Source organism: Strongylocentrotus purpuratus, unplaced genomic scaffold (genome assembly GCF_000002235.5).
Source record: "Strongylocentrotus purpuratus isolate Spur 01 unplaced genomic scaffold, Spur_5.0 spur5_scaffold_9, whole genome shotgun sequence".
NCBI lineage: Eukaryota > Metazoa > Echinodermata > Echinoidea > Camarodonta > Strongylocentrotidae > Strongylocentrotus > Strongylocentrotus purpuratus.
The window spans coordinates 17,993,227-18,013,355 of record NW_022145615.1 but is presented as its reverse complement, the minus strand read 5'-3'; the positions used below and the strand labels follow the sequence as shown (position 1 = coordinate 18,013,355).

General features: G+C 34.5%; 1 protein-coding gene across 1 annotated transcript in view; it reads left to right on the top strand.

Moving 5' to 3' along the window:
- The first annotated feature begins 603 nt into the window (after positions 1 to 603).
- LOC577246 (myosin-IIIb) overlaps positions 604 to 20,129 on the top strand; it is a 35,669-nt gene continuing 16,143 nt past the window's right edge. Inside the window, exons 1-14 of the mRNA XM_030976580.1 lie at positions 604 to 877; positions 1,824 to 1,889; positions 2,696 to 2,829; positions 6,335 to 6,437; positions 6,971 to 7,073; positions 7,801 to 7,957; positions 10,165 to 10,270; positions 11,539 to 11,658; positions 12,361 to 12,469; positions 13,302 to 13,421; positions 14,939 to 15,039; positions 17,289 to 17,375; positions 18,024 to 18,089; positions 18,672 to 18,788. Coding sequence (XP_030832440.1) covers positions 767 to 877; positions 1,824 to 1,889; positions 2,696 to 2,829; positions 6,335 to 6,437; positions 6,971 to 7,073; positions 7,801 to 7,957; positions 10,165 to 10,270; positions 11,539 to 11,658; positions 12,361 to 12,469; positions 13,302 to 13,421; positions 14,939 to 15,039; positions 17,289 to 17,375; positions 18,024 to 18,089; positions 18,672 to 18,788 — 1,500 coding nt within the window. The 5' untranslated portion in view covers positions 604 to 766. The remainder of the gene's footprint in view (positions 878 to 1,823; positions 1,890 to 2,695; positions 2,830 to 6,334; positions 6,438 to 6,970; positions 7,074 to 7,800; positions 7,958 to 10,164; positions 10,271 to 11,538; positions 11,659 to 12,360; positions 12,470 to 13,301; positions 13,422 to 14,938; positions 15,040 to 17,288; positions 17,376 to 18,023; positions 18,090 to 18,671; positions 18,789 to 20,129) is intronic.

Sequence of the window (20,129 nt, the reverse complement as noted above, 5' to 3'; positions counted from 1 at the left end):
CAAATTATTTTCCTCTTCTTCCTCCGCCTCTTTTTCTTCTTCTCCTTCTTCCTTTTCTTCTTGTACTTATTATCATTTCTATCATCAGTTTAATGTTGTTATTATTATTATCTTTAATAAGTAATTCTTTTATTTTTCTTATCTGTCTGTAAATAATTCTTACTATTTTAAGTTATTAATTTTATACATGTCTGTAAGGGACCCCACTGGAAATAAGCTCTCGAGCTTTCGTGGGTTATCCTGATCAAGCTGACTTATTTCTGATCTGTATTATTGTATATTGTTGTATGTTGGAAGCTTGTCGAATAGAAATCATCATCATCATCATCAACAAGAAAAGAAAACCCAAATTCTAAAGGTTAGATCTACACGTGAGATGTTCTTTGTTGATAGTAGCGGGCTATGCAACTTAATAAACCTGAAAGATTATGCTGTTGTATAGTGATGATGAGACTGCTAAAATAAGAACATAACCATTTCTGGAAGGGTTCAACTCAAATAATGACTTTATCTTATTTGAGGTCAGTTACACCCTTGGGTGCAGTACGGTGCATTACGCAAAATAATGGCCACGCCCACGGACCTATATATGTATGACTAGACTAGTGTTTACATACAGGAGCGTACTAGCGCCTGGTATAGGTTTTTACCGGTATATTTTTAACGCGTGAACCAACGAAGTAAAGTTATTCAAAGTTTTGGAAACTCTTCCCAATCGTTATTGTTATTTAATCTAACATAAATTTTTGGGGAAAAGTAAAGGAAAATGGCAAGAGCTCCTCTAGGCCAAACGCATGACTTGGCCGGCTTGCCATATCTCGATGAAGAAGTTCTTCTAGCTGAGCTGAAACATCGGTATAATGGTGATCAAATCTATGTGAGTATTATAACGACCAGTCCCATTCATACAAATTTGTGTAGTATGTTTTACATGTTTATAACGACGCGACTGGTGTGATATTGAAGTGAATAACCTTGTAAGTTTACATTTATAAGCGCCGTACAATTATCTATCCCATTTAGTAAATAGTATGTAAAGCATTGTAAACAATATATGTGATTATTGATATCTATAAAATTATAAGCTCAGCAACATTGTGAATAATAATATACTTTCAACTTTGCTACCTTAGTAAAAATAGTACTTCTAATTTCTGTGATGTGTACTATCATCTTGAAACTTCTTCTCCTCCTCCTCCTCCTCCTTCTCCTTCTTCTTCTTCTTCTTCTTCTTCTCCTTCTTCTTCTTCTTCTCCTCCTTCTCCTTCTCCTTCTTCTTCTTCTTCTTCTTCTTCTTCTTCTTCTTCTTCTTCTTCTTTCTTCTTCTTCCTCTTCCTCTTCTTCCTCCTCCTCCCCCTCCTCCTTCTCCTCCTCCTTCTTCTTCTTCTTCTTCTTCTTCTTCTTCTTCTTCTTCTTCTTCTTTTCTCCTCCTTCTCCTCCTCCTCCTCCTCCTTCTTCTCCTTTGCCTTCTCTTTCACCCCTTCTTCGTCTTCCTCTGTTTGTGATGGGTATGTTTCACATACTAATGTTTTGCTATTTCTAGGTTAATGATCTGCTAGACAAGAGACATACTTCTTCATTTTTATTTGTTGTCTTTGTCTTTCTCTTCTTCTTCTTCTTCTCCTACTCCTTCTCTTCCACTGCTTCATTTCTCATTCTTTTTATTTTCTTCTTGTACAGATTTTTCTTCTCCTTTCTTGACAAATACAGTCTATATCATTAATTGTATAGTTATAAAGAGAAAAGATCCAGGGAAGTAATTAAACAAGAACGCGTGTATATTATCTTCTAATTCTTTTGTTCAATCTCAAATTTTCTTCCAGTCTTATGTTGGAGATATCCTGGTCGCCATCAACCCGTTCCGTGACTTGGGCATCTATGGACAGAAGGTACTTAATTTCTTAGGCTTTGGTTTGTTTATATCTTGGTCTTTGATGACCCCAAAATCATACTGACTTTAAATTGTGTGCCTGTTTTATTATACTGATATATCAAAGAAATGGAATGACTTTTTTCTTCTGTTGTTCTTAATTTGAAATACACTGTATGAAGGAAAACAAAGTTTGGCATATTCACTAAGATCATTCTTGGAATATGGAATGATTTTGTTTGAGTGATTTGACGTCAATTCATTTGCATCTATTTATTGACCTATTTAGGTAATATTAAGGCAGATATTTTTCTTGGTCTTTGAATATATAGTACTTGCCATAAAGTTAGGTTATCATTACATGAATGCAATCGCATTCTCTAAGCATTGAAAATTTTACTTTGTGCATTTTGATAATGAGAATAATAGGCATTTTTATTCCACCATCTGCATGTGTTTAAGAGTCTGAATGAGCGCCCAATTCTCATTATCAAGCATTCCTAAAAAAAGACGAGATTTTATTTTCTGGATGTACACAAATTCTAACAAGTAACGGAACACAGCAGATAGGACAACATGATTTAGAAATGGATAAACTATGGCTAAAAGATTGGACAGGCACTGGTCCTCTCAACACCAAATGCTTCCATAAAATTAAATATGTTCATCCATCCACCATGCAAGTAATAATATTTCAGGGTAACGCGCACCACTCGATGAAACAACCGGAACTTTTAACAGGATCACCTCTTACTTCCGTACACTGATGCTGATGCTGAAGAACATGTCATTTTGATTTGTTGATTTTGTTTTGTGTCTTGACAGTACGCAGATCAGTACAAGCAAACCAAACGTAAAGATAACCCCCCTCACATCTTTGCTGTATCAGACCTGTCTTATCAGTTCATGCTCTCAGGGAATGCGGTAGGAGGAAAGAGGAATCAATGTATCGTCATCAGGTAAGAGCTGGCATCGTCCGCGTAGTGCCAGAAGGGCGTCAACTCATGCACAATGCCCTTTTGACTCTGACGAGATGATACACATGTAGTCCTGTGCCTTGTTGGTCGATTAGGCAAAATGAAATTAAAAAAATCTTCAGTGTCCTGCCTTTTTGAAAAAGAGGTAGGAGGAGGCCCTTTTTTTTTTCTTCTTCAAAATGGCACATTTTCCTAGACGTCTGGCCTTGTTATTTTTTCAAGATGGCCGCCACTTTTTTTCTTCTCGAAATTGCCGCCACGTGGACTCAGGAAATGACAAATGGGGATTGTATGAGAAAAATATTGAATAGACTATTTCCACAGCATATTTTAGTTTATTTTTTTTCTCCCAAAAAAGATCATTTTAGCAGTATGTTTTTCTTCTTTGGCAAGAATCTTTACATTGCATCATCTGCAGAGAGTCAGAAGGGTATTAACTCATGTATTCAGCGTTAAACTAGCATCCTTCTGTACTCTTAAAGATAAACTCCAGTTCTGGTAAAAAAAAGAAAATTAATTCTCACAGAATCAAACAAAACTTACACTGAATGTTCAAGATTACAAATAAATGACATGTGCCAAACAATTTTGGAAGAAAATGTATACTGGCTGAGTAATGAGCATAGAAAGACAAGGAAATCAAGGTAGTAGTAGCCCCAACACCATGTGTGTTGTCCCATATATAGCTTTCTGTGTACAGTGCATGTTACTTTACCAAGACTCGGTCAAATTTATTATGATTTTGATGACTCCAGAACCTTGCAGTGCACACCAATACTTACATGTACATGCTACATGATTAACTGTTTCTGATCCTTTCCACACCTTTTCTCACCTTTTCTTTCACAATGCAATCGCATTACCAGTACTAAAGTTTATCTTTAACAGATGATATAAATGTTCCATGTAGTGCCATGTCTTGTTGGATTAGGCATGGCTCTACACTAATTCGTTTAGAAGGGGGTCCAGATGTAAAATTGTAGAGTCTTTTTATCATACATTGTAGTGCCTTGAGTGGTATGATATTAGAAAACGCGCAGTAGAAAAACTTAATATTATTTTTATCATTATTATTGTCATTGAGTCTGTATGCACAAGCCTGATGTAAAATTTTTAGACTCTGGACTGAGATTTTGGGCGCCCATGTGTCCCGGGCGCCTGGTAGTGTCAAGTCTTAGATTAGGTTATAGACTGTTAACCTGGCATCGTCTGCTGAGCATCAGAAGAATAAATTTTAAAGCAGAGTTCAATCAACACCTCTTTGACTATCAACAGAATATACAGTCTTAATTACATCAAGCTGTTTGTACATTGTATGTCTCATTGCTCATACAAGTTGAACTCAACTCTAAGTTGGACTAAACAATTATGGAAAGTCGTTTGCATCTTTGAAAATATTTTGTAAAAGGCATAAAATGTTGATTCAGATCATTCATATTTTCTATTATCAAGGAGATTTCATGTTCTTGATGCGGAATTTATGAAAAGTCTAAAATAGTTTGCTTTGGAATATATTTTATTTTAAGGCTACAAATGGCTCTCCATAATGTTTAAGTCCAACTTAGAGTTAAGTTTGACTTAGGATCTTTGTGAAACACCCTCCTGATCTTAACCTTAACCCCAAAAGGATGGAAAAAAGATGAGACCACAAGACCAAATATCTATGTCACATTGGTTGATGCCTTTGCTCCGTCATTCAGCAATCTTTATCCAATGATTTGTAATATATTACTACGTTTTATTCAACGATGGTAACCCCATGTAAAGAACATATTGCCAATGGTAGAGTGCACAACCCCAAATCTCTCATCTATGCAGTAGATCTAGAATGAGAAAACCGTATCCTCATGATTATTGAATCCATATATTAGTTTTAATTGGCAGAGGGGATGAACGTGGATAGTTTGAATATTAAACAATTGATCAAATGGAATAAATTTGATCTGTGATGTCCTTCAACGTCCATGTATGAAGTACACAGGGCATCATTTTCTCAAAGTTTGTCGACATCTCATTGAAACAAGTGTTGTTGAACCTGTACTAATGACATTTTTAGTGAAACGATACCCAGGACTCTAATCACCAAAGGATTCAATGAGAATATAGTTGTGAGCAATCAATAATTGATACTTCTTTCTCCAAGAGAAGAGAGAGAGAGAGAGAGAGAGAGAGAGAGAGAGAGAGTGGGAGGGAGAGAGAGAGAGAGAGGTTTGAAATTGGATTACAATCCCCGCTACCCAGATACATTATTTATGACCCAGTCGTTATAATTGCCCTCGCCCACGAAACAAGCGCGACGATAGATCGGTCTTCTGTGCAATATTAGAAATCATGGAGAGTATACTGTAGCAGGGCTGTATTTCAGAAGATTTCTACTTGATTAATTGTATGAGACAAGTACATGTAAGCCTCTTCTTGAATACATGTGTATTCATTTATTTGATTCATGTGATTTAGGTACATGTAATAACTAATTTCCATTGTTTTTACGTAACCATGGTAATATTTTTGAGCATCAATTCTCTCATTGTATTACAAAAGTGCCCTGGACAAAAGTGCTATTTAAAAACCTAATCCATGAAAATCAAAAGTATTCTGCATGAAAGGTACATGTATCACTTGCTGAATGCTAGAAGGGCATTGAATCTTCCAATAATTATTTATTGTCACTTAACACCCTTATATGTTTTATAATCTTAATCATTATTAAGAATACAAATGATTCTATCTATCTCTCTCCCCTTTCCTAAATAGCTTTTTGAAATCACTATGTATACATAAATATAAAATATTAATTAGAAAAAGAAACTTAGAAGGTCATTTTTATATGCATCCACTATTTTATGGAATAATTTGTCAGAATACCTTAGAAATATACAGGTGTAGAAACATGAACATTTCAGAAGTAATTTGAAAATATATCTATTTAGCACTTTGTACTTAGATATCATAATTATGAACCAAGTGTATCATGTACATCTCTGTTCTATCATCTGTCTTATGCTCTTTACACAAACATTTAATTATTATTATTATCATTATAACAATTTGTAAAAGTTCAAGAAAGAGTAGATACATGTAGAGAGAAAGAAGAAGAAGAAGAAGAAGAAGAAGAAGAAGAAGAAGAAGAAGAAGAAGAAGAAGAAGAAGAAGAAGAAGAAGAAGAAAAGAGAAGAAGAAGAAGAAGAAGAAGAAGAAGAAGAAGAAGAAGAAGAAGAAGAAGAAGAAGAAGAAGAAGAAGAAGAAGAAGGAGGAGGAAGAGAGAGAGAGAGAGAGAGAGAGAGAGAGAGAGGGAAAGGGGAAAGGGGACTGGGGGGGGGGCTGGGGCTTGGAACTCTAATGTATAGAGCTTCAGACACGTTTCTGTTTGATATTGACAGTGGGGAGAGTGGGCCTGGCAGGACATGTATATTATATGACTGCATATTCTACTTATTATAGTGTTTTATGATGATTGATACTAGACAATTCTGTTTGATATTGACAGTGGGGAGAGTGGAGCAGGGAAGACAGAGAGTACCAAACTCATCATTAAACAACTCATTGAACTATGCAAGGGCAAATCTCAGCTCGAACAACAAATCCTACAGGTATGCAATCTATACTTTTTATATTATCAGTTTACAATTTTTATCTCTTTGTCCTACTACCAATAGTATGTACATTTATTTGTCTATTTTGTTGTTGTTAGTGCTTTATGTTTTTGTCATATAGTGCAGGTTATTGTCGTGGGATATATCTAAATCTTACAACTTGCTGATTGAAATCTAACAGAATGAACAACTCTTCAGATTCACACCGAAAGAAAATGGCAAAATAATGCAAAAGAAGAAAAAAATAGAAAAGAATAATACATTAACATTTATTATAATGTCAAAAATTCCATCATTTTACGATAACAGATTTTTTTTAATGGATGAGCTGTATACTAAATTCATTATGATCTTAATTTGGAAACAGGCTATTTATGAAAATCATAAAACTTCCTCTTTGCTGAATTTTAGTTAGAATTTTCTTTGTTTTTATGGTCTTTAATTAGTTTATTATACCATGGTCATGATCATTATCATCATAATTATTTTTATTGTTACATTATTACTGATTTTCTGAAACATTTTCTCAGGTCAACCCCCTGTTAGAAGCTTTTGGCAATGCTCAAACAGTCATGAATGATAATTCCAGTCGCTTTGGAAAATACATCCAACTCAAATTCAAGCAAGGAACAGGTAAATATATAATCAGCATCAATTAATCCTTAATACAATCTTTTTACCACGCAAATTATAGCATTTGAATTCCAGGCCTCTGACTGGTCAAAACTTTAATAAAAATTGTGATCTTATGTTTCTATCTCAACTGAGTTTAATCAATAACAGTTTTACAATCGATTTGAGGCTTTGGGAATTTTTGTTTTAATGATAAGGGGTATGCTATATTTAAACATAGATTATTTAGTGTGAAAACATATGACTATACTCCACAAATGTATGATTAATGATAGAGCTAATCAAACTTGTATTAACATTAATCATCAGTAATCATCACTATCATCATCAGGTATGATTATCCCAATTGTCATTGCATTTCCACTAACGTTTTGTTTTGTTATGAAATTCAATTCCAATATTTCCAATATTTTCTACCAATGACACAAAATCAAACCTTTGGCATGCCAAGTTTGTAATAGTAATGGTTTTGATGTTAATTTCAATAGTATATTTTTAGAATGTTTCATTGCTTATTATTAAATCAAACTTAATGATAGTTGCCATTATTATTGTCATTTGATCACTTTTATTTGAATTTCAATGTTGATTGCCTAGACTGTTTTAATAATTATTGTATAATTGCTTTTATCATGTATATATATATTGTAAAACATTGTAACCATTGCAATTCAGTCTGTGGACTGCGAGAATGGATGATATTCAATAAAATCTTTCTCAATCCTAGTGATGGGAGCCAAGATCTCAGAGTACCTCTTGGAGAAGTCCCGGGTGGTCTTCCAGAATCCAGGAGAAGAGAACTTCCACATCTTCTATTACATGCTGGCTGGGCTGGATGAGGAGATGAAGAAGAAGCTACAGCTGGAGAACGCTTCAGATTATCTGTGAGTAGTGAGGAGGAGGAGGAGGAGGAGGAGGAGGAGGAGGAGGAGGAGGAGGAGGAGGAGGAGGAGGAGGAGGGGGGAGAGAGGAGGAGGAGGAGGAGGAGGAGGAGGAGGGGAGGAGGAGGGGAGGGGAGGGGGAGGAGGTGGGGGTGGAGGGGGAGGAGGAGGAGGAGGAGGAGGAGGGGGAGGAGGAGGAGGAGGAGGAGGAGGAGAGGAGGAGGAGGAGGAGGAGGAGGAGGAGAGGAGGAGGAGGAGGAGGAGGAGGAGGAGGAGGAGGAGGAGGAGGAGGAGGAGGAGGAGGAGGAGGAGGAGGAGGAGGAGGAGGAGGAGGAGGGGGAGGGGGAGGGGGAGGAGGTGGGGTGGAGGGGGAGGAGGAGGAGGAGGAGGATAGTGGTGATGATGATGATAATGATGTTGAAGACGATGATGATGATAATGGTATTAATAATTAGTGGTGATTGTGGTGATGATAATGATGATGATAATGTCTCTGATGATGAAGATGATGAGGATGATTTTGCTGATGGTGATCTGGAGGAGGAGAAACAATAATAATACTTATTATAGATAATGATGATAGTGATGGTGATGATGATAATAATAATAATGATGTGTTTGGTAATGAGAATGATAAGGATGGTGATGATTATGATGGTAGTGGTTATGATAATGATGATGAGAATTGTGGTGATGATAATGATAACAATAACAACAGAAAATATTTTGTAATATGAAATGATGTCTTCATGTACTTTAGAAGTTACCTTTAAGCCTACTATGCTGCTGTTACAAGCACATGGCTTGCAGTGCTACATGCAGATGCCCTTTTTGTTTCAAACAATAGCAATCAAGGCTTAACAAAGTCATCTTATGATTGCTTATTAAGATGTATATGCTGGTACTACCAGTCAACCGTATCATATGTTCAAAGCCAAAGGGACGTTAACTCTGTGTTGGAAGTGTTTATTTAATGGCCTTCTGGCTCCAAACAGACAATACATTATGTATGCAAAGGTGTGTTTCATGTAGTGCTTCCCCTCGCTTATCATGGCATAATTATGCATTCAACTACCCCAAAACCACAAAAACCCAATCACCATCCAATCACATATTCAATTCACATTCAGTTGGCAATAGATACAAATCAAAATGAAATCATTACAAATGAAATCATAACAAATACCAGGATTGCTAAAATAAATTTAAAACTTGTAAACAAGCAACCCCAAACCTTAATAAATACATACAAATACAATACAATACAATGAAATACGATACAATACAATACAATACTAATAATGTTACATACTAACAAAATATATGACTCAATTATGTATTTCAATAAATCAATAAGTGGCAAATTGTTCTTTTTCAATCTAAGTTTAAATGTGTTGTGGTTCTTAACGCGTACCCTTTTAATGACTTACATGGAGTTCCATTTATGAGGACCTTGATATCTAATTGATTTATTTCGCAAAAAATGAGTTAGTGAATTTTGGTAGATGGAAGTCATATGCATGTATCCTAGCTTGAAAGAGATTGGAGATTCTGCATGTATAGAATGCCATGTGTATGATGTATGCATCTTCCAATTGAAAATGAATCTAAAAAATATATGAATTTGAATATGTTAAAAATGTAATTATTTGCTGTAATTTGTAATGCAATTCTGTTACCTTTACTTAACTATTTTCATTCTAAACCACTTAGAGGCACTTTATATGCAAATTGCGGTATAGAAATATCTTATTATTATTATGAGTGTAAATCACATCTGTGATTCAACAGATCCATATATAGTATTGAGATATCGTGTATGTTTTTGACATAATACATTGCATCATTGAGAAAGTGATTCACTTTTTAATGATTCTTTATGTTTTCCTTGCTCCATAAATGACACACACTTTCCATGGCTTCTCATGTGAAATTGGTATGGTATGGTATTTATTCCATTTTTCATAAAAAAACAATACCTACAGAGTATAACCCCCCCCCCCCCCCCCCCAAAAAAAAAAAAAAAAAAAAAAAAATAATAATAATAATATAAATAAATAAATTAAAAAAAAAAAAAAAAAAAAAAAAAAAAAAAAAAAAAAAATAAATAAATAAATAAAAATTAAATGCATAAATACATGTAGAAGGGTAACATTACAGATAATATTAAAGAATACAATAAAGCTACATGTAATCTTTGTTTTTTCCAGGTATTTACGGAATGGCCCATCTTGTCTGAAGAACAATCCAGCTGGACTGAAGAAGTACTTTGATGAGCTCATTAATGCCATGGACCTAGTGGGCTTCTTGGAAGAGGTCAGAACAATAATACCTTTAGTCTGCTATAAAACCAGACCCAGTATTGCTTGATTTTCATTCCATTTTGAAGAATAATCATAACAAGTTTTCACATCTGTCTTTTTGTTTAAATTGTGATTTAGTTCAGCAATTTAAATCAAATGATTATTTAGGAAAGAGATTACTTAAGAGGGAGAGAGAGAGGCATAACACTGTGGTTACCCACACCAGGAACCATTTCATAAAACTTGTTATCAATAACATCTATTATTGCATCATTATCTATCTATTAGTTGTCAAATCGACTTAAAGGTACTACATGTATGTCCCATTTGCAGGCCAAAAAAAATGAAAAATATAATTCCAACTGCATTTGAAAGATAATACTAATTTAGAACTTCCCTAAAAAAGGTAAGGCTTGAAAATGTCTTCAAGTGGGAAAATAACGACTATTAGTTGTCAAATCGACTTTAGGGCTATAGAGCCCAAAAGTAATAGTCTTAATTTTCAGACAATTGTACCGAATGGTCATACGTTTTATGCTGCGCAAAAGATTCAATCAGTTTAATCTTGGCCATCACAAGAAGTGGGTTATTGATGTAGACAAATGCTCATGTACCCTTTACAACTCTTTTCATGTATGTTATTACCAAAGAAGAAAAAAAGCCAGTCACTCACTCAATAGTGTCTGACAGTGAAGTCTAGCAAGTAAACGGATTTCCTTGCATAATTTGAATATGAGGACACTGCTAACGTTTAAATTTCACAGATAGGACATACATGACATATTCATAATTCCTGCAAAGTTCTACAGAATTTGAGGTTGGCTGCAAAAGGGACATAATACCTTTAAGAGCTATAGAGCCTGTAAGTAATTGTCTGATTTTCAGACCATTGTACCGAATGATCGTACGTTTTATGCTGCGCAAAGATTCAATCAGTTTAATTTTGGCCATTACAAGAAGTGGGGTATTGATGTAGACAAATGCTCATGTACCCTTTACAGCTCATTTTATGTATGTTATTACCAAAGAAGAAAAAACCCAGTCAGTCACTCAGTAGTGTCTGACAGTGAAGTCTAGCAAGTAAACAGGTTTCCTTGCATAATTTGAATATTAGGACACGGCTAACGCTTACATGACATATTCATAATTCCTCTAAAGTTCTACAGCATTTGATGTTGGCTGCAGAAGGGACATAGTATCTTTAAGGTCCATTTATTACATATTTTAGACAACTTTATAGCTCGGGAGGTCTGACTGTATTGTTGTTGTTATTTATGACAGGAGAAAGAAGACATGTTTCATATTCTAGCCAGCGTGCTAGCTCTAGGACAGCTGAAGATAGAGGCTAACGAGGAGGATGCAGCATACGTCACGAATCCTGAGGCTGCTCAGAAAGTCGGGGTAAGACCATAGAAGAAAATTATAATAATAATAATATTCCGGTTTTATATAGCACCCAATACATTGATATTAGATGTGTCTAAGCGCTTTACAGATATATTATTACCCCAGTCATCGGATTCAGGCTTACTTGCACACAATGTATGCACATTCTCCAGTCCCTGGGGAGCATTCAGGCAAGTCACCATTTTACTAGCGCACAATTGAATAATGAACAGCACATGAAGTGTCAAAGCAAGTTGGATAACGCTGTGAGAATCAGCATCCCCCATTATTATTTTGACTAAAACATTTATAAAGGTAATGATGTGGGACTAAGAACAAATCCTAGAACAAAATTGTGTCTTCAACTCCTACAAATTTTAAAATCTAGATCAAGTATGTAACTATTTGGATGGTGTCTAGAGGTTGTTTCATCACTCCAGAGAGAGGGTTTACTTGCCCCCTGCCCCCATGCATTTTGAGCTCTGCCCTAGTCATCCAAAGCTTTGTAAGATTCTTGATGGTATGATTATCATGACCTTGCAAAGAGATTGCATAATGCATTCTTAATCTGGTCAATCAAAACTCATTTGATTCTTGATGATATGATTGATAGCACTTGCAAAAGGATTGCTTTTGCTTATTAAGAAGATTTTCTGTATTCTTAGCTCTAATCTAATCCATCAAAACTCATTTATTTCTTGACGATTTGTTTGCCAGGATCTTCTAGGGATTGCTAAGGAAGACCTGATGTCCGCCTTGACCTACACCACCAGTGTGGCGCATGGGGAGAGGTTTCAGAGGAACTATTCCAAAGCACAAGCTCACGGTCAGTACAGACATGCTAAGCATTTTCATAAAAATTGTGATGATTTATCAAAATCCATGGACTATGGCAGTCTTATTCACCATAACTTGTATGGCAAGGGAAACTTCTTTTTTCCTACTTAAATTTGTTGCTGCATAATATCTTAAAAATTAATGTACATGTGCTTTCATAAAAATTGTGATGATTTATAAAAAGCCATGGACTATGGCAGTCTTATTCACCATAACTTGTACAGCAAGGGAAACTTTCTTCCTGTTTCCTTCATAAATTTATTGCTGCATAATATCTTTAAGAATAATTATTGGATAGGGCCTCTTATCTCTCTATGAATGATGCATTTATGAAAAAGTATGGTCTTCCTGTTTACATGTGCTTATCTTTCATCTTGAAAATTTAAAATTAATTAGAAATTTAAAAATAGCACCAGAAGAAGACTTTTCTTCACACATTTTTCACCCAAATCCCATCAATAGTTATATACTTAAATACTAGTGTTAAGTATGTTCCAAGAAACACGCACATCATTTTGTTACGATTGTTACTATTGTTGTTGTTGTTATTACTATCATTATCATCATCACCATCATTGTCCTCATTGTTATTAAATGTATATGAATGTTAGATTTGATTTAAAAGGGTATTTATTTAAATCCACATGGCAGCTCAGCATTTGAATTGAGTGGAATTTACATCATAGAAAATTCAAATAGATGTAATACAAAGTAAATATGATACAGTTTGACATTAAGACTTATACATGATTAAAGAGAAATACATTGTAGCGATAGCATGTAAATTAAAATAAAATAGGGTGAAATTAAACTTCATACAGATGCCCGAGATGCAATGACGAAGGCCCTGTATGGCCGTCTCTTCAGCTGGATTGTCAACAAGATCAACCAGCTACTGGCTCCAGAAGAACAACTTGATCCTAGCCAGGCTAGTGAGATAGGTAAGAGATTAAAGCCCCACTGCACTACTTATAGCTACTTGCGCCCTCTATACAGCCAACAATGCCTAAGCGGTACCCCGTTGATCCCCCATGATTTTTCTCATGTTAATTGAGAGCTGATTTAATGAGATAACCACCTGCCAGTGACCTTGCAGGGAGGTCTAATCCCTCCATGCCAAACTAGTGTAGAGGGGCTTAAACATATCTCAATCATAAATGTATGACTGGAATAGGACATGTACAGGACACCAATAAAAATTGCAAAAACTTATATTTTGTTGGCTGGTTTGTTTGACCTGACTGCTATAAAGAAAGCATGTTTATGCTTGTAAGTAAGTAACCAGGGGATCGACAGCTTGAAGATTAAGACGGAGGGCAAGAGCTCATTGCCTGGTTTCGAACCCCGGACCTTCCAGTTAGGAAACCACTGCTCTACAACTGAGCAGTATATATTCATAGAAAACAAAATTAAAAATGAAATCATTTGTATATTGGAAACATAAATTCATCCAAATGAGATATTGCAAAGTCAAGTTCAGGCTCAAAGAGCATTGGGGGGGGGGGGGGAGGGATTAGTTCATATCATAACCAGCGCAAAAGACAGTTGAGTTGCATGTGTATACAGGGCTCCATCTTACAATATGATATCAATTGCAACTTATTTTCAATTGATATCAATCGCAACTATGTAAATAAGAGATCAGAGGCTGCAAACTTGCGATTGATTAGAGGACTTGCGATTGATCCAAATTGTTTGCAGCTCTTTATAAGACAGAGCCCAGATGTGTCATGTAGCTTACTAGTACATGTATATGTATGTACACATATGTTAAAAGTGTAATTTCAGGTTTTAAACTTGGAATATTTCTTTTCAGAAATAATAATATAGTAATAATGACTGCTATGAAAGACATAGTTGTTTTTCTACGCCCAAGGGGAGGTTGCATGATCGTGCTATCGATCGCTCCGAGGCATGCCGAGGGGTGATAGAGCGATCATGTAAGCATATAAAAACAAATATGCCTCGAATATTAAAGCAGTCATTATAACTTTTATATACCGAAAAGTGTCATAAAATACATGTGGGACTTACCAATCATGGTAATCAAGTTTGTTTATGTTATCAAGACCTAGTCTTAATTAGTCTGATTGCGCACCACTCAAGTTTTTGTGCTAAAATCCTTCCCTTTGAGATTGCACGCATATACATGTACGTAAAGTGCCAAAACCGGTCAATAGTCTTTTGAAAAATGCCCTAGGGCTTTTTTCAAAAGGTTTTGGCATTTTACGGGAATTGCTAAAATCATGACTCCAATTTCGACCAATCAGATGGCTGGATTTCTAAAGTGAGGTATATAATTGAAGTTAATGTATGATACAGAGTAGAATACATTGTTATGTGATTTGACTTTGTATATTTGCTGTCTGTTGCATGAATTATAGCAAATTATATATTTTGTAAAGTGATCTGGAGATAAATGAATTTGAATATGAGTTGTGATTGTTTTTTTTATCAGGTATTCTGGATATCTTTGGGTTTGAGCACCTACAGACAAACAGCTTTGAGCAAGCTTGTATCAACCTAGCCAACGAACAGCTCCAATTCTTCTTCAATCAGGTATTACATTCATGTATATATATTCTGTTGTGAGCCTGGGCGGGTATTCAATTCAATACTTATGTCAGAAATATGAGTATTTTACAAAGTTTTTGGCTGATATAGGATTCAATTTAATACTTATGTCAGAAATATGAATATTTTACGAAGTTTTGGGCTTTTAATACTTAGCCAACCTTGACATTCAAGTTGAAGCATTTGGCTAAGTATTTTACCCTCAGTTTAAGACAGCTCATGGGTAGTGAGTCATATTTCATATGTTAGTAATCTCCATCATTTACACAGGGGCTTGCTATCCGAAGGTCCTTTCCTGAAAAATACAGTCAAACTTGCTTTAGTGACCACCAGTATCTGATAGAAAGACAGTCTGTCTACAAAGCCCACATTTTTTATTTTTTCCTCAAAAAATGGTTTCTCACTGAAACATGTACTAGTAAAGGAACCTGTACATTAAAGACCACCTGCCTATAAAGACCACTTTTCTTGTCTCCCTTGGGTGGTCTTTACAGACAGGTTTCACTGTAGTTTTTTAATCCAAATTTGGTAGAAACAAGTACAAGGTTATTAGGGTATGAATTTTACTGTAAAGAGATGATGACTCATTTCTTACATGACCCATCCTTGAAAGGCTTGTTGAGCAATTTGATTGTTGAATACCAACAATAGGTACTATTACTGCTGATGCATTACACCATTTTGTCCTTGTCCTTGTCCTTGCCCTTGCATATTGATTTCATCGCCATTCTTATATTATTATTTGTTTATTGGTTATTTTTTTGTTATATTTCAGTGATGTGTACAGTGGTATTTACTCAAGGGTTATATTTATTTTATTAGTTTTTGTTTATTGAAGTCGAATTCAAAGGCTTTCATTAAAAATTAACGAAAAAAGAAAAAAGAAAAAGACAAATAAACCAAAACCAAAATCAAACAAATATTACAACAACTCATACCCGAAAAACAATGACCTAAAACGGAACCTAACCACACTATTTGTGGTTAGTGGAGGGATAGTTTTGTGGAGGGAAAAGCAATTTGATTACAAAAGTTGCAATCTTGTGTCAAGAAAATGAATAGTGAACAAATATTACTAATCATTCGTAGTAAACAGTAAACATTTCAACTATATGAGTTTGCATTTGTGCATCCAGTATCATTCTCATTATTCTTTTATGTAATTCTAGCAGTCTGTCATATATTAATAACCTAGCCTAGCAATATCAAATATCCTGTCGGTCATGCATACATACATGTAGATCTGTTAATACCACCAGGTTGCGATAATCAGTCAAAAGCTCCCATCCATTTATTCAATTTCTATGAAGTCACTCTTGCATTAAAACCTTCTGTGGCTATCATTATTATTCTTGTTTTTCCACTGCATTCAGGGCCACATTACTTGTTCAAATCCTTTTATCTGCATGACTGCATAGGTGTATTTGCTGTGGGCTGAAACCAATTATCGCTGTTAGTCTTGCATGACTTTGTGTACAAAGTACAAATGCGGTACTGTCACTTTGATGGCCGTCAATTGATTTTTTTAATATTTAAATGACAAACTTCTGAGGTTATGGTTTGTAATGAAGATTGTAAAGACATGCATAAACTGTTAGATATATTTTAAAACAATACATCCGGTTACCTCCATGACATTGATGATGTTAGTAAAATTGCATGAACAACAAAAACAAAATATCATTTTTGTTCTATATTTATGTAGTCGGTGTATATATTTAGTGCAAATTAAATCAATTAAAATCATCCTCATCAAAGTCAGCAAATTCAGCTCTAGATGCCTTCGTCTGAACCTTCATCTAATTGTAACGTTCACTGTTTTAATATTTGCACAAAATAACTTTGTTATGTTAGAAGTATTATAATATCATCACTCTGAATTATAGAACGTGTACAGTTGCATACTCAAATGTGTTCAATATGTATGTGTAAATACAACCATAAAACTGTCAGACTGTTAACCAATTCAAAACTTGTCTTGAGACACATTTATTCAAAATTGCTTTTGATGATTAAATTACTCTGTTCACATTGATGTATATTTCTCATGTACTGTAATTTATAAGTTTATTTGCATTTTTCTTTTTGTTTTGTTTAATATGTAATTGTTTATCATTGTATTTTGTTTGTTATAGCGCTTAGAGACTTTGGTGGTAAGTGATTTATCAGCACCGTTTTTTATTTATTATTATTATAATAATTAAGATGAGCTCTTATCATTGTTTTCTTTGCAGCATATTTTCCTGTTAGAACAGGACGAGTACAAGAGAGAAGGCATTGATTGGTCCAACATCCCATTCGTTAACAATGAACCACTCCTGGTAAGTAACCATGGCAACCTAATGACACCCACCTGCTAACATTGCAGCCAAAAAAACATGTTTACAAATTTTGATGTGTCTATGCCATTGATTAATCAATCATGTCTTCTGTTGCATCAAATCTGTAGTAGTATCAGAATGAGTAAAGTTGTTGTTAAATTTCTTTATTAAAAAAAGTAGAATGCAATAAGCAGATAATATATTGAATCCAATGTGGTTTGGAAAATAAAGAAAAAAAATTTAGAGTAGTGATATAAACATACTTGGAAACTTGCAATGGTTCCAGGCCCAGTGCATATAAAGACATGATATTTATTCATAAATGCACTGGACAATATTTGTCTGTAAATTAATATTCAATTTGAATTTGGATTTATTTTATAAACATTTACTACATGTACATGATTATTTGATTTGTTACAGGAACAGAAAAAGAAATAGAGAGATAACAAATCATGAAATAACTCCACTATAGATGTGTAATTTGTATGTTTGTCTAGTCTTTATCACATGCTATTTATAATTCATGAAGATTGTTTTAAGATAAACATTTTTGCACATCTACATAAAAATAAACATACACATAATGCAATACTGTTCACAGTTACTACTTCATATTTTTAAATATTTTTTATTTGTATCATGCAGGGTCTTTTCATGGCCAAACCAATTGGTATCTTGGCTCTTGTGGATGAAGAAACCCTCTTCCCTCAGGTAAGCTCCCCAACAGCTTGCTCAAATTAAAAATCATTTCAAACAATATTACAAACTACACAAATTGTTACAAAAAGTCTAACTTCGCCATTTTAATAGTAGGACATTTTATTGTACACTTTAAACCTGCCAAAAGTCTGCCAAAAAGAACATCGTTTGCCAATATCTTGTCACGAGTGTTAAAAGTGTTTAAATCAAAATATTTGTTGCTAGAGCTGTGAAGTTTCTTAGATGTAAGAATGTAATGGAAAAATCTTATAACAAGATAAAGATTGAGTTCAGTTTGAATTGGTTATGTTACTTATTAATATGCCTTGAGTGAAGGATGAATAGAATGTTTAGGAAATAATTACTTACAGGAAAGGCTGCAAGTTTGTCAAATCAAATATTTTTAATGTTTTCATTTCCTTTTATGCCTTGATCCACCCGCTATAGATGGTGGCAAACGCATTATAATTCGATACCTGAGCTTTTTATTAACAGGTATCTAAACAGACATTGGACAAATGATGGGATGATATGAGTGAATTTTCTTCCCTTTTCTTCCCTTCTTGACAATTTTTTGTTCTTGAATTATGCCAGGGTAATGATCACAGCTTGGTGGAGAAGATGAATAAACACTTTGCTCGTAATCATCACTACATCAAAGCAAAGATCTCCACCAGTAATACATTCAGTATTGATCACTACGCCGGAAGGGTAAGATTGTGCTTCTATCTCAACTTCTATTCATTCAATCATTCATTATGTCTTATAGTCACATTGCTCAACAAAGACAAACATGAAAAATATTGAGGAAAATTGATTAACACTTGCTAAATGCATAGAACTTGATACTCAGCATTTTGCTCATAATCTTCATTTCATCAAAGCAAAGATCTCCTCCAGTAATACATTCAGTACCAATCACTTTGCTGGAAGGGATATTTGCTCATTTAATCCTGTTGTCACAAAAGACAAACAAAAGTAAAGATGATTTAATAGAAGAATTAAACAAAACGTACCAAATAAAGATAGAAAGGAATTTATACTTGGTAGATACATGTATGTGTGTCTTTTACTGTTTTCACAAAATATATGATTGATTATTTGAATACTGAATTCATTCACTCCCATAGGCCACTCGGTTCTTGTAAGCTTAGGGTTAATGTATGTGAAATGTGGATGAATCTACATACAAATGTCGAAATACAAAGAGTAGAAAACAAAGCAAGTACAGTTCATTTGAAATATGTTAAATTTAGGTTCCCAACTGGACTCTATTATATGTATTGCATACACTTGATTCATAGTACATTGCATGTGATTTAAAGCTAATCTTGAGCTCTGGTATGGGCATCATATGTCAAGAGAATGCATGGCTTTAATTCATTCTGGATTGTTTATCCTGCAGTAGATTGATTGTTTGAACCAGTAAAATAAAAAAAACTCCCAAAAACTTGCTGGAAATCATCTTCAATAAAAACCAAAACTCTCATTTACACATAGTGACCTGTGTTAAGCACGTGGTGTCGGGCCTACTTCCCTTGAATTTCCTTATCTTTCTATGCTCATTACTCAGCCAGCCCCTATACATTTTCTACCAAAATCGCGTGGCACATGTCATTTATTTGTAATCTTGAACATTCAGTGTAATGTTTGTTGGGTTACGGTATGTGTGAATTTATTTTTCACCTTTCCCCAGAACTCAACCTTCTCTTTAAGACCTACTTTCTCTCAGCAGACATGTTACCTATTTCATGCTATTCAAGTCTTGTATTCATCTTTCTTTCTCAAGCTCTGTGGAAAGTATAGTAATGGGCATTCTACTTTAGCCCTTCTTCCTCTCCCCATTCTTCAAATATTTAATAAGAAATCACATTATAGTGAACTTCATACCATTTTTCAAAAAATGTTTTTTCATATTTCTATTTGCCACTCTCTCTTGAAACTGGTGGTGGGCTTTCTACTTTCTCCTCTCACCCATCCATCTCTTGGTATGTAGTAAGAAATCATATATGGTTATGAACATCGTGCTATTATTGTTAAACAAAATCTTTT